Source organism: Anabrus simplex, chromosome X (assembly GCF_040414725.1).
Source record: "Anabrus simplex isolate iqAnaSimp1 chromosome X, ASM4041472v1, whole genome shotgun sequence".
Taxonomy (NCBI): Eukaryota; Metazoa; Arthropoda; class Insecta; order Orthoptera; family Tettigoniidae; genus Anabrus; species Anabrus simplex.
The window spans coordinates 176,677,865-176,689,734 of NC_090279.1; the positions used below are offsets into that span (position 1 = coordinate 176,677,865).

The window sequence follows — 11,870 nt, forward strand, 5'->3', positions numbered from 1 at the left end:
CTTTGATCAAATTACGAAATCCACGCGAGCGAAGCCGAGGGTAATTGCTAGTATTATATAAATAACTTACTGTAAGGTCTGCGGATGCAGAGTACCTAACCTAACCTTTATTTCTAGACCGTGTCGCTATCTCACCGTCAGATAGCTGCTCAATTGTAATCACGAAGGCTGAGTGGACCTCGAACCAGGCCTCAGATCCAGGTAAAAATCCCTGATCTGGCTGGGAATCGAACTCGGGACCTCGGGGTAAGAGGCAGGTACGCTACCCCTACACCACGCGGCCGGCGATGCGGAGTAACTTTCGGCCTATAAGTCGCCAACGTTCGTCCGTGGTTCGACAGCTCTGCACAGTGTCGGTGATCAGAAGATGGGGGGGGGGCTATCACCCCCTCAACTTTGTGGAGAAAAATTATATTTTATTCCATTTTAGCCGCCTGTAGTTAGTAATTATTGAAAAAAAAAGGCCATTTGTACAAACCCTATTATTTTCACAGCTAATTCTTTCCTTTTCTTTCTTTAACAAAAATGCCTGGAGGAAATACGAACAAAATATACCTCGTCGCGGCCAACCGAATCGTAAAATGCCAGAGCAAGAAGTGGAGAACCGCGCAGTTATGTGTAGCATGTGCTTGAAGAAGGGTAGCAGGGGTATATATATATATATATATACATTTTTTTTGCTAGGGGCTTTACGTCGCACCGACACAGATAGGTCTTATGGCGACGATGGGAAAGGAAAGGCCTGGGAGTTGGAAGGAAGTGGCCGTGGCCTTAATTAAGGTACAGTCCCAGCATTTGCCTGGTGTGAAAATGGGAAACCACGGAAAACCATCTTCAGGACTGCCGACAGTGGGATTCGAACCCCCTATCTCCCGGATGCGAGCTCACAGTCGAGCGCCTCTACGCGCACGGCCAACTCGCCCGATGGGGTATATTTTTACCAAGGTCACTTGAGGTATGATTCACCCACCCGCCGCGTCAGTCTAGCAGTCTCTTTAGTGTCTGTTAGTTTGTTAGTGAATAGTCAAATACTAAATGATATTTAATTGTAATACGTGTTTAATTCTTCTCAATTGGATAAGTAACAGTTACTCCTACACACACACACACACACACACACACACACAGAGAGAGAGAGAGAGAGAGAGAGATTTGTCATGTATACTGCTGTCTATGTTTTGTAACTTCTCAAGGGCCTTCAGTACCGCATCTTGGTCAGCCTGATTGTTTGAGCATCTCTCATATAATTTACATAATACACATTGGCAGTAGAATAAACTTGGATCTTTTACTAAATAACCGCAAGCACAATACATTGGCAGAAGAAATACGAAGTATTTTACGAGAGCTTCAGCGATAAAACTGGAGCATATATTTTATATGGATCATGGTTTATGTTGCAATGAAGGAAACGATATTTCAGACCATCTGGCCAAACAAGCTGCAAACAACCTGGACTTAGAAGTGCTTTACAATCGGCCACCTTTCTGTACAATGAAACAAAACCTGAGGGAGGAAACCATTTTATTGTGAGAGAGCGAGTGGGAAAACACTACAAACGGAAGCATAACAAAATCATACTTTCCTGAGGTACGGAATAGACTGAGAATTAAATTAAACCCAAGTCATAATAAGACAGTTATGGCAACAGGCCACGGAAAGTTTGGTGAATACTTCTTTAGGTTCAAAATAAAAAATGACCCAATATGTATGTGCGATGAAACAAATTATCAGACAGTTGACCATATTCTTTGGTAGCGTAAATTAGTCAACTCTGAGAGAGATGAAATTTGTAGAAGCGTTATAAAGTCAGTGGGCAACTGGTCGGTGTAGAAATACGAACTCGTGGTCAAACACTTAAAGGATTTTTATAAATCTGTAAACAAAATAATGTTGACATCTTACAACGAGGTAGCCGATAGTAATATTGATAAAAGTAGTATGTAAATAATTGTATATAGGGTATTAATTAGTACTGTCATGTAGTATTACTTTCCGTTAATAAATATTTTTTAAACACACACAAACAAACAAACACACATTACATTGGAAATCAAATTAAAATTCACCTAATAGTCTTTTTTAAATGTTTCAGCTCCATCTACATGCTGGTGAAATGGAAGATTTCTACAAGGAGTATCCAAAGGATATTTTACCCCAGGAATTTGGAGGATCCTTGGGTTTCCTGAAAGCTATGCACAGTTAAGTATCGCGTCCACCTGATTGCTATCAGTAGAGCTCGGATTATTATGCATTAATAGGTTAGAATGCAAACTTACTGAAACGAGTAACAGGTATAATCTACCTTCACAACGATTATGCTATGGGGTTTGCATAAAGACGAGGGGTACGGTCCATCAGAACCCCTAGAATTTATGTTACTCTTGCTACATTACTGAAGAGTGGGTGGCCTACCAACGATTATGCTATGGGGATTGCATAAAGACGAATGGTACTGCCCATCAGAACCCCTACAATTTATGTTACTCTTGCTACATTACTGAAGAGTGGGTGGCCTACACTTCCTACTAACCAAATTAGTTTGCAGTCTAACCTGTCACTGCATAAAAATCCGGGCTTTACTTATCACGAAACTATTTTTTATCACATCACATCTTGAACAGCGATATTTATCTCTACCATAACGCGAGCTAACATATTTTTTCCATGAAAAGGACTTGGATCCAGAGCGCAAGCATTCTATCCGAGAGTTCACGATTATCTCGCTTATAGTTGGATCACATTTTGTTTCAACTTAAGGGGACTCATGACTGAAATTTGCAACTTCTGGAATTTACCACTTACCATAACCACATTTAAATTACACTAATAAGATAGAGCACGAGAACCTCCGTGGCTCAGGCGGAAGCGCGCTTGCCTCTCACCGCTGGTTCCCGTGGTTCAAATCCCGGCCACTCCAAGTGACATTTGTGCTGGACAAAGCGGAGGCGGGGCAGGTTTTCCTCCGGGTACTCCGGTTTTCGCTGTCAATATCATTTCATTTAATCTGTCATTTATTAATCATTGCCCCAGAGGTGTGCGACAGGCTTCCACAACCGGCACAATTCATATCCTCGCCGCTAGATAGGAGCTTCATTCATTCCATTCCTGACCTGGTCAAACGAATTTCCATTTTTCAAGAGAGCACCACCCAAAATTGGAATTAATTAGTTGATTTGTTGCAAAGTTATTAACAAATAGTGCTTATTTTATTTTTTATTTGGTATTTTTTAATTTTTTTAATTTTTTGTGTATTGCATGAAGAAATATTCCTTGCGGCAAGGATTTCATTATTTTTTGGGTTTTAATTTGCCAGACTTGTCAAAAATACTCATATAATAATAATAATAATAATAATAATAATAATAATAATAATAATAATAATAATAATAATAATAATAATAATAATAATAAAGGGTTTTCCAGTCAAGTATAAACTACTGTAGATATAAGTTCTTCATTTTTTCATTATTCATTAATTTGGCAAAATTCTAGTTTGGGGCTATTTTTAGAAACAAACATCTTCAGCTGAACTACTTTTAATTCTTGTACACCGAGCTCGATAGCTGAAGTCGCTTAAGTGCGGCCAGTATCCAGTATTCGGGAGATAGTGGGTTTGAACCCCACTGTCGGCAGCCCGGAAGATGGTTTTCCGTGGTTTCCCATTTTCACACCAGGTAAATGCTGGGGCAGTACCTTAATTAAGGCCACGGCCACTTTCTCCCCATTCCTAGCCCTTTCCTGTCCCTTCGTTGCCAGAAGACCTATTTGCGTCAGTGCGACGTAAAGCAACATGCAAATATATATTGTACATATTGAACCATTCATCAAAAAATTTCAGGTGAGTCTGAAAAGAACTCTGTCGCAAGGAGCATTTAATACATGGCAATTTAATTTCGTGTGGCTATTTCTAGCCGAGTGCAGCCCTTGATGGTGGGCGGCTTCCGCCATGTGTAGGTAACTGCGTGTTATTGTGGTGGAGGATAGTGTCGTGTGTGCTGTGTGAATTGCAGGGATGTTGGGGACAGCAAAAGCACCCAGCCCCCAAGCCATTGGAATAAGCCAATGAAGATTAAAATCCCCGACCCGGCCGGGAATCGATCCCGGGACTCTCTGCACCAAAGGCCAGCACGCTAACCATTTAGCCATTAAGCCAGGTATACATAGCAATGCGCTAATAATATTTGAAGTCAGAAAAATGGAACTAAAAATTTTAAGAAACATTTTTGTATTGAAATTGCTCTGGACTGTAAGTTTCTCCCTCAGAGTTCTGTCTCCTCCCATGCACAACCTAGACCTGCTACAAGGTAAATATATTCCATCGGGATTATTCAAATTGTAGTCCGAAAGAACTTTGAAACAGATATTGTCTGGTAACGTGAGAGAAAGAGGAGTATGCTTGCTCTATACACGCAGTGCAGCTACCCTTTAAATCTGGCATTTAGAGCTTTAAAGAAAGTAAACAATTGTGAGTCCTCGGAGAAACAACAACAACAACAACAATAATAATAATAATAATAATAATAATAATAAAGGTATTTACAACAAGAAATTGAAAATTCTCTCTTTTCTTCCTCAAGGTTTGCAACATTTCAGCTATGATCCCCTTAATCCCGATAATTAGAGGTGGGAATTATTGGTACGAATAGGTTAGAATGCAAACGTATTTGAACAAGGCGCAAGTGTAATCTAGCCGCTCTACAGTTATGTCGGGTGAGTTGCATTACTTTCAGGGGTTCTGATAGTTCAGATTTATGCAAATCTCACTACAGAACCGTCATGCGGGTAGCAAACACTTGGGCCTTGGTTAAATGCTTTGCATTCTACCTTATTAGTGCCTATAACTCCCATCTCCACCGATAATAATGTAAATGTACCCCTTGGTCTCATTTCAGGGTCGGAGATGAGGTGAAATGAAATTATGTGGCATGTTTTTATGCTTGGATGCCCTTCCTAACGCCAATCTTAGTTGAGGAGCTTATGAAGATGAAAAGAATGATGTTGAATGACATCGGGTAAAAAGGTGGAAGGAATCGGCTGTGGTCTATCAACATGAACCGTCCCAGCATTTGCCTGGGGGGACAGAGAAAACAATTCTCAGGACAGCCAACCACAGGGTTCGAACCCACGCGTCTCCCGAATACAGAGCTTGGCTCCATAGCCATGTGGCCACTCCAATCGATAATAATAATAATAATAATAATAATAATAATAATAATAATAATAATAATAATAATAATAATAATAATAATAATAATAATAATTTCTGAACCATTTGAAATAAAAACGGCAGTCAGACAAGGGGACTGCCAATCCACCCATTCTCTTTAACATTGTTCTAAGAAAAATCATTAGAACCTGGGGAAAAGTTTTGGAAGTGAAAGGAATAAGGGGAATACATTTAGGGGGGAAAGGACAGCACTTAGAAATGAAGTGTTTGGCTTTCGCAGATGATCCTGCCCTCTTGGCTTGCAATCAAGAAATGTGCAAATTATGCTGAATACTCTACATGAGATCGCTGAGAAAACGGGTCTCAAAGTCTCATATGAGGAGACGGAATTCATGGAATATGGACATCAAGGGGAGAGACACTTAGAAGTGAAGCATGGGACTGTAAAAAGAATTGAAAAACTTAAATATCTAGGGGAATAGACAGAACCTAATGGATTAAATAAAGAGACGAATAGGGAAATAATTAGAAGTTAGTATTAGCTTAAAGGTTAACCCAGAACAGATACAACCAAATACACTCATGCTCATAAATTAAGGATAATTGCATATTGAGGTGCCACACAACGTGGCACTACACAAAACTGGCGCCAATAGCATAGGCACATGGTGAACACAAACGAAACATATCTGTAAGTCCACGGTATTGGTGATAAGTTGAGAAAACCGTCCCAATACACATGTGCTAAAAAACGCCACTGCTTCCTGCGCATGTACCCCGACATCAATATGGGATATGATCACCATGCACACATACAAAGGCCGCACAACGGGTTGGCATACTCTGGATCTGGTGGTCGAGCAGCTGCTGGGGTATAGCCTCCCATTCTTGCACCAGTGCCTGTCGGAGCTCCTGAAGTGTCCTAGGGGTTTGAAGACGTGCAGCGATACGTTGACCGAGAGCATCCCAGACGTCCTCGATGAGATTTAGGTCTGAAGAACAGGCAGGCCACTCCATTCGCAGGATATCTTCTCTTTCACGGTACTCCTCCACGATGGCAGCTCGGTGGGGCCGTGCGTTATCATCCACCAGGAGGAAGGAGGGACCGACTGCACCCCTGAAAAGGCGGACATACTGGTGCAAAATGACGTCCCGATACACCTGACCTGTTACAGTTCCTCTGTCAAAGACATGCAGGGGTGTACGTGCACCAATCATAATCCCACCCCACACCATCAAACCACTACCTCCCTTTCAAGGACATTACGGGGTTGGTATCTGGTTCCTGGTTCACGCCAGATGAGAACCCGGCGAGAATCACTGTTCAGATTATACCTGGACTCGTCCGTGAACATAACCTGGGACCACTGTTCCAATGACCTTGTACTGTGTTCTTCACACCAGGCTTTACGGGCTTTCCTGTGAACAGGGGTCAGTGGAATGCACCTTGCAGGTCTCCGGGCGAATAAACCATGTCTGTTCAGTCTTCTGTAGACTGTGTGTCTGGAGACAAGTGTTCCAGTGGCTGTGGCAAGGTCCCGAGCAAGGCTACCTGCAGTACTCCGTGGCCGTCTGCGGGCACTGATGGTGAAATATCGGTCTTCTTGTGGTGTTGTACACTGCGGACGTCTCGTACTGTAGCGCCTGGACACGTTTTCTGTCTGCTCGAATCGTTGCCATAATCTTAAGATCACACTTTGTGGAACACAGAGGGCCCGTGCTACGACCTGCTGTGTTGACCAGCCTCCAGTCGCCCTATTATTCTACCCCTCATAACGTCATCAATATGTGTTCGTTGAGCCATTTTCACCACAAAGTCATCATTAGTACGTTCGAAAACATCGCATACTTACTCGCTGCACCGTACTCTGACATGCACCAACACACCTTTGCGTATTTGGACTGCTGCCAGCGCCACCGTGCGACGACCGCAGGTCAAATGCACCACATGGTCATACCCCGAAGTGATTTAAAACCGCAAACCGCCCAACATAGCGTTGTTTCACCATGTATCAGCATTATCCTTAATTTCTGAGCATGAGTGTATATTTACAAGGCGAAACTTAGACACTACAGCACAGTGGTAAAGCCAGAGGGTTTCTACGCTTCAGAGAGCCTGACAATGAATAAAAAGGGTGAGCTTCAAGAAATCTAAAAAAAGGAGAGGAGAATCTTAAGGAAATTTTAGGACCACATAAAAATGCTGATGGTGAGTGGAGGAATAGAAAAACTGATGATCTCTACAAATACACCGAAAAAATCACTGTCACCATGCGAAAGCGAAGGCTAAAATTCTATGGGCTTCTAGAAAGAATTCATGACAAACGGCTAAGAAAATATTCAAGTACATCACTGGACTGAGAGATTCGACGAAGTGGGTCGAAGAGGTAAAAACAAATGCGATAGAAAATAGACTTACAATGGATATGATTCACAACAGAAAATAATTTAGAAGCAGAGTGGACAGCATCGAAACATTGCAGGAGAAACCACCAAATTGTAGACCCAAATTGGTCATATCTGAGAAAGAAAGGAAGATTAGAAGTGAAAGGATGAAGTGGTTCTGGGAAGAGGAGAAGAAGAAGAAGAAGAAGAAGAAGAAGAAGAAGAAGAAGGAGAGGTCTTATGTTCAATGCGGTCCATATGCGGCCAAATTCGGAAATAAAATAATAATAATAAAAATAAAAATAATAATAATAACAACAATAATAGGCAAGTTGACGTTTTTGTCCAATACTTTCAGCTTCGTTGTAGAGAATGTAGTCAAAAAATGGGAAATCAAACTCAAAGAAAATACATTCAGGAAAACAGAATTAGATGCAAAAACTCCTGCATCAAACTGAACTGTATAGCTTTGGCATATGATTTTACTGTTCTGTCAGAGACTACATAATTATACCGACACTGAACAAGTCAACCTTTTTGAGAAAGACAACAGAAAAAGCAGGGCTACAAAAATCTTTTGAAAACACGGCATTTATGATAAACATTATATATGGGTTAAATATCTTAACACAAAATACGGCAACATTAAGAAAGTAAACAAATGTAAGTACCTCGGAGATATAACAATAATAACTCAGAATCACTGCCATCCACGACTTCAGCCTAATAATGTTGATAAATAAGCAAATAAAACAAGACCACAAAAATTGAAAACGAGCTTATAAATTAACTAAAGATATTTACAACAAAAATCAAAGTCAATAAAAGCAAAGCTCTATCATTAGGACATCGAAGTGCCTGTATGTAACTGAGTGTTTGGTCTTAAACAAAACAGGTACAATCTGTTAAAAATGTTTCCTTTTTCAATTAATTTTCTAAATTTTTTAATACTGAATTAGTTTCGACTTGGTGAAGAGCCTCACTGTTATTAATCCTGAGCAAATGTGTATGCTAAAATACAAGATCATAGAGACGTTTAGTAAGTTACGTGCTGCTCTACTGAATTTCTGTGTTACAGTCCACTGAGGAAGTTTGTATGATTTTGTCTTGTAATCCAAGTCCATAACCCTTCCTTTTCATTGTTTGTATAGAACGGGCGGTAAAGGAAATCAAAGAGGATTTTGGAAAGGAAATCACAATCCAAGAAGAGCAAATCAGAACTGTGAGATTGGCCGAAGTTGTTATTTTATCTGATTCTGCAAAAGATCTGGAGAAATTGCTTAATGGTTTGGAGAGAGTCTTAGGGAAGTAGTACAGTATGAAATGAACTTCAATAAGTCCAAAACAAATGTAATGGAGTGCAGTGGAACGAAGTCAGGTGATGCAGGACATAATAGATTAGGAAATGAAGTCTTGAAGGAAGTACATGGTTATTGTTACATGAGTAGTTAAATAATTAACGATGGAAGAAGTAGGCAGGACATAAAATGCGGACTAACACAAGCAAGGAAAGTCTTTCTTAAGAAAATAAATTTGTTTACTTCGAATATTGATAGAGGAATTAGAAAGATGTTTTTGAAGACTTTCGTCAGGAGCGTGCCATTGTATGGAAGTGAAACATGGAGGATAAATAGCTCCGAAAGGAACAGATGTGGTGTTACAGAGGAATGCTGAATGTGAGATGGGTAGATCGAATCACGAATGAAGAGAGGCCGAATCGAATTGGTGAGAGCAGAAGTATTCGGCTAAATTTGACTAGAATAAGATATGGAATGACAGGACATATCTTAAGACACCCAGGACTTGTTAAGTTGGTTTTTGAGGGAAGTGTACGCGGTGAAAAGGGGAGGGGTAGACCGAGGTATGAATATGACAACATTAGAGCAGATGTAGGATGTAGTAGTTAAGGGGGAATGAAAAGGTCAGAACACGATAGAGGAACGTGGAGTGCCGCATCACAACAGTCCATCGACTGATGACTCAAACAACACAGCCTCTTAAGAAAAGGTGAACGTCATTGTTCTCATGCACGGACATGCTTCAGTCCCTTGTGTTAATTTTGACTGTTACTTTGTTTCAGCTGACACCATGAAGAAGCTCGTGGCGAACAGGAGCTGGTTCTTGGAGCAAGACAAGTTGCTGGTGGACGAGACGAAGAGGCCAGGCAAGGCGAAGAGTGCCGGAGAAGTGTTCGGTCTGGAAGGATCGTTCAAGAAGCTCGATATAGACTGATTTCATAGTGTGTTAGAACTTATTCTACGATAAGGGACTTGAGTTTCTTCCATAAGGGGGAGTCAAATGAAAACCTAACACCCGCTACAACGTGACCACGGAATGGTTTTATTCAAAATTAATTACAAAAGTCATTTATCCCAGCGGGAGACTATCAATCCCCGTTTTGTAGAAAGAGGTAGGTCGCTGAGGGACACACAACCCCACCCACTCTTGCACATTCTCGTTCGAATGAAACCGACGACCACGAATGTCTTTCTTCAGGTCGTCGAAAATCTGAAAATCATAAGCTGAAATGTCCGCGCTCTACGTAGGATGTTGAAGTTTTTCCAAACAAATCGCTGAAGCATAGCCTTCACCAGATTGGAAGAATGGGGGCAGTGATATCCGTCCTTTTCGGAGTCTCCTATGTCACTCGTGCACTCTCGTCATGGACATGCAGTCTTCTCCATACACAGCAGACTTGGGACGATGAGTTTCGCGTACTCCAGCTCCCTCATCCACCAGAAAATGAACTACACGACTCTGCTCTTCATTGCTTGCCTCCATTTGCACATTACCCAACAACTCCGTGCACCTGTGAGTTGTCACTGTGCAGTTCTCCTAATACAGCAATGGCAGTATCGATACGTAACAACAGTGGTGCTACCTTTAGCACGGAATGTGTGTTATGGCGGATGTTCGGTTTTCAATTGACTGTCTCTTATAAACCACAAAGGACAGTTAAGAAATACATTTCCCCCTTATTCTCAAAATAATTCTACAAGGGTAACATTTCTAAATGTTTTCATGGCCATAAAACTGAGTAGGTCAATAAGAATAACATTTGTATTTAATGCAGAGCGTGATCATGGTAATAAAATCGACAAATGTGGGCGTATTCAAACACTTTACGTTGAGAATATGTTTCCCACGAACAACATAATTCTGAGATGGCACCTACGACTTTGTAATTCTGGAAACGAGATCCCTTGTAAGTTATATTCACCTCAGGAAAAGCTGCCATACAGAGGAAATGACGTTCCACTGTTAAAGGTTGGACGATACACTACAATTTTTTGAGAGAGATTAGAGAAAGTTTAGCTATCAAATACGTATTATTATAATCGTAATGAAATTGAATATACAAATATTATCCATTCTCCTAATCATATTCACTTTGGACATTGCAGGTGACGGTTGTCATGCCTCAAGACTATTGTTTTGTATTTCTTCTTCGCAGTCCATGGCAATATTTGTCCACATCATTTTCAAATCTGTTTCCAGCAAGACGATCATTCATCTTCGGAAACAGGTCATATCTGATGTTTCCAAATAAGAGCACGATACTAAAGAAAGGACGTGACGTGAGACTTCCAGCGCGAATTTTACTGGGGAACTTTTTCGCACCTTCCGCAAGGTCTGGAGATCAGACCATCGAATCCTCACCTGTTTCAAAAAGTAAAGGGACACCTGGTGGAATGTGGTTTGAAAAACTCATGGATGAAAAGAATACTGTCATGGATTGACTGAAGAAAAATGTGGCTTATATCTACGAGTGAAACTGAACATGGTTACGAGGTTCGACAAGCGTCCAAATATTCAACATAACTACGTGGAGATGTAAAGACAATACTTCTGTATATATATCATTTACGATTTTAAAAACTGAAAGTCTGTATTGCTAAATATTTTCTGCTTTACAATTCTCCTACACAGACTACGATAAATGACTCTTCACATTATTGAATAAAGAATGTTTTGTTGAAGTGAAAGCACTGCGTCTTAATATACATGTGAACCTCAATTTGGAAATTCTCTTGAAGATAAAATATCCTATACAGCTTCTTCCTCTTGATGTAATATAAAGTAGGTATTAACAGCTGTTCCAGATACAAGATAACACGAAATGACTGTTCTTGAATTGTCAGGATCTTAAGATCAGGCAGTCATAACAAGGAAGTGTTCTGATCCATGTTTATTTCTAGTTGCATTGTTGTTCCTAAGCGTAATATGAATTGAGTCAATCAGTCACTACTGACCTGCATTTAGGGCAGTCGCCCAGGTGACAGATTAAATATCTGTTGTTTTCCTAGCCTTTTCT

At 40.6% G+C, this 11,870-nt stretch overlaps 1 protein-coding gene across 1 annotated transcript in view; it reads left to right on the forward strand.

The window, feature by feature from the left end:
* LOC136886444 (clavesin-1) overlaps positions 1-11,560 on the forward strand; it is a 63,355-nt gene extending 51,795 nt beyond the window's left edge. The window contains exons 5-6 of the mRNA XM_067159222.2: positions 2,096-2,201; positions 9,636-11,560. Of these exons, the coding sequence (XP_067015323.2) occupies positions 2,096-2,201; positions 9,636-9,787 (258 nt within the window). The 3' untranslated portion in view covers positions 9,788-11,560. The remainder of the gene's footprint in view (positions 1-2,095; positions 2,202-9,635) is intronic.
* Positions 11,561-11,870: the final 310 nt, after the last annotated feature.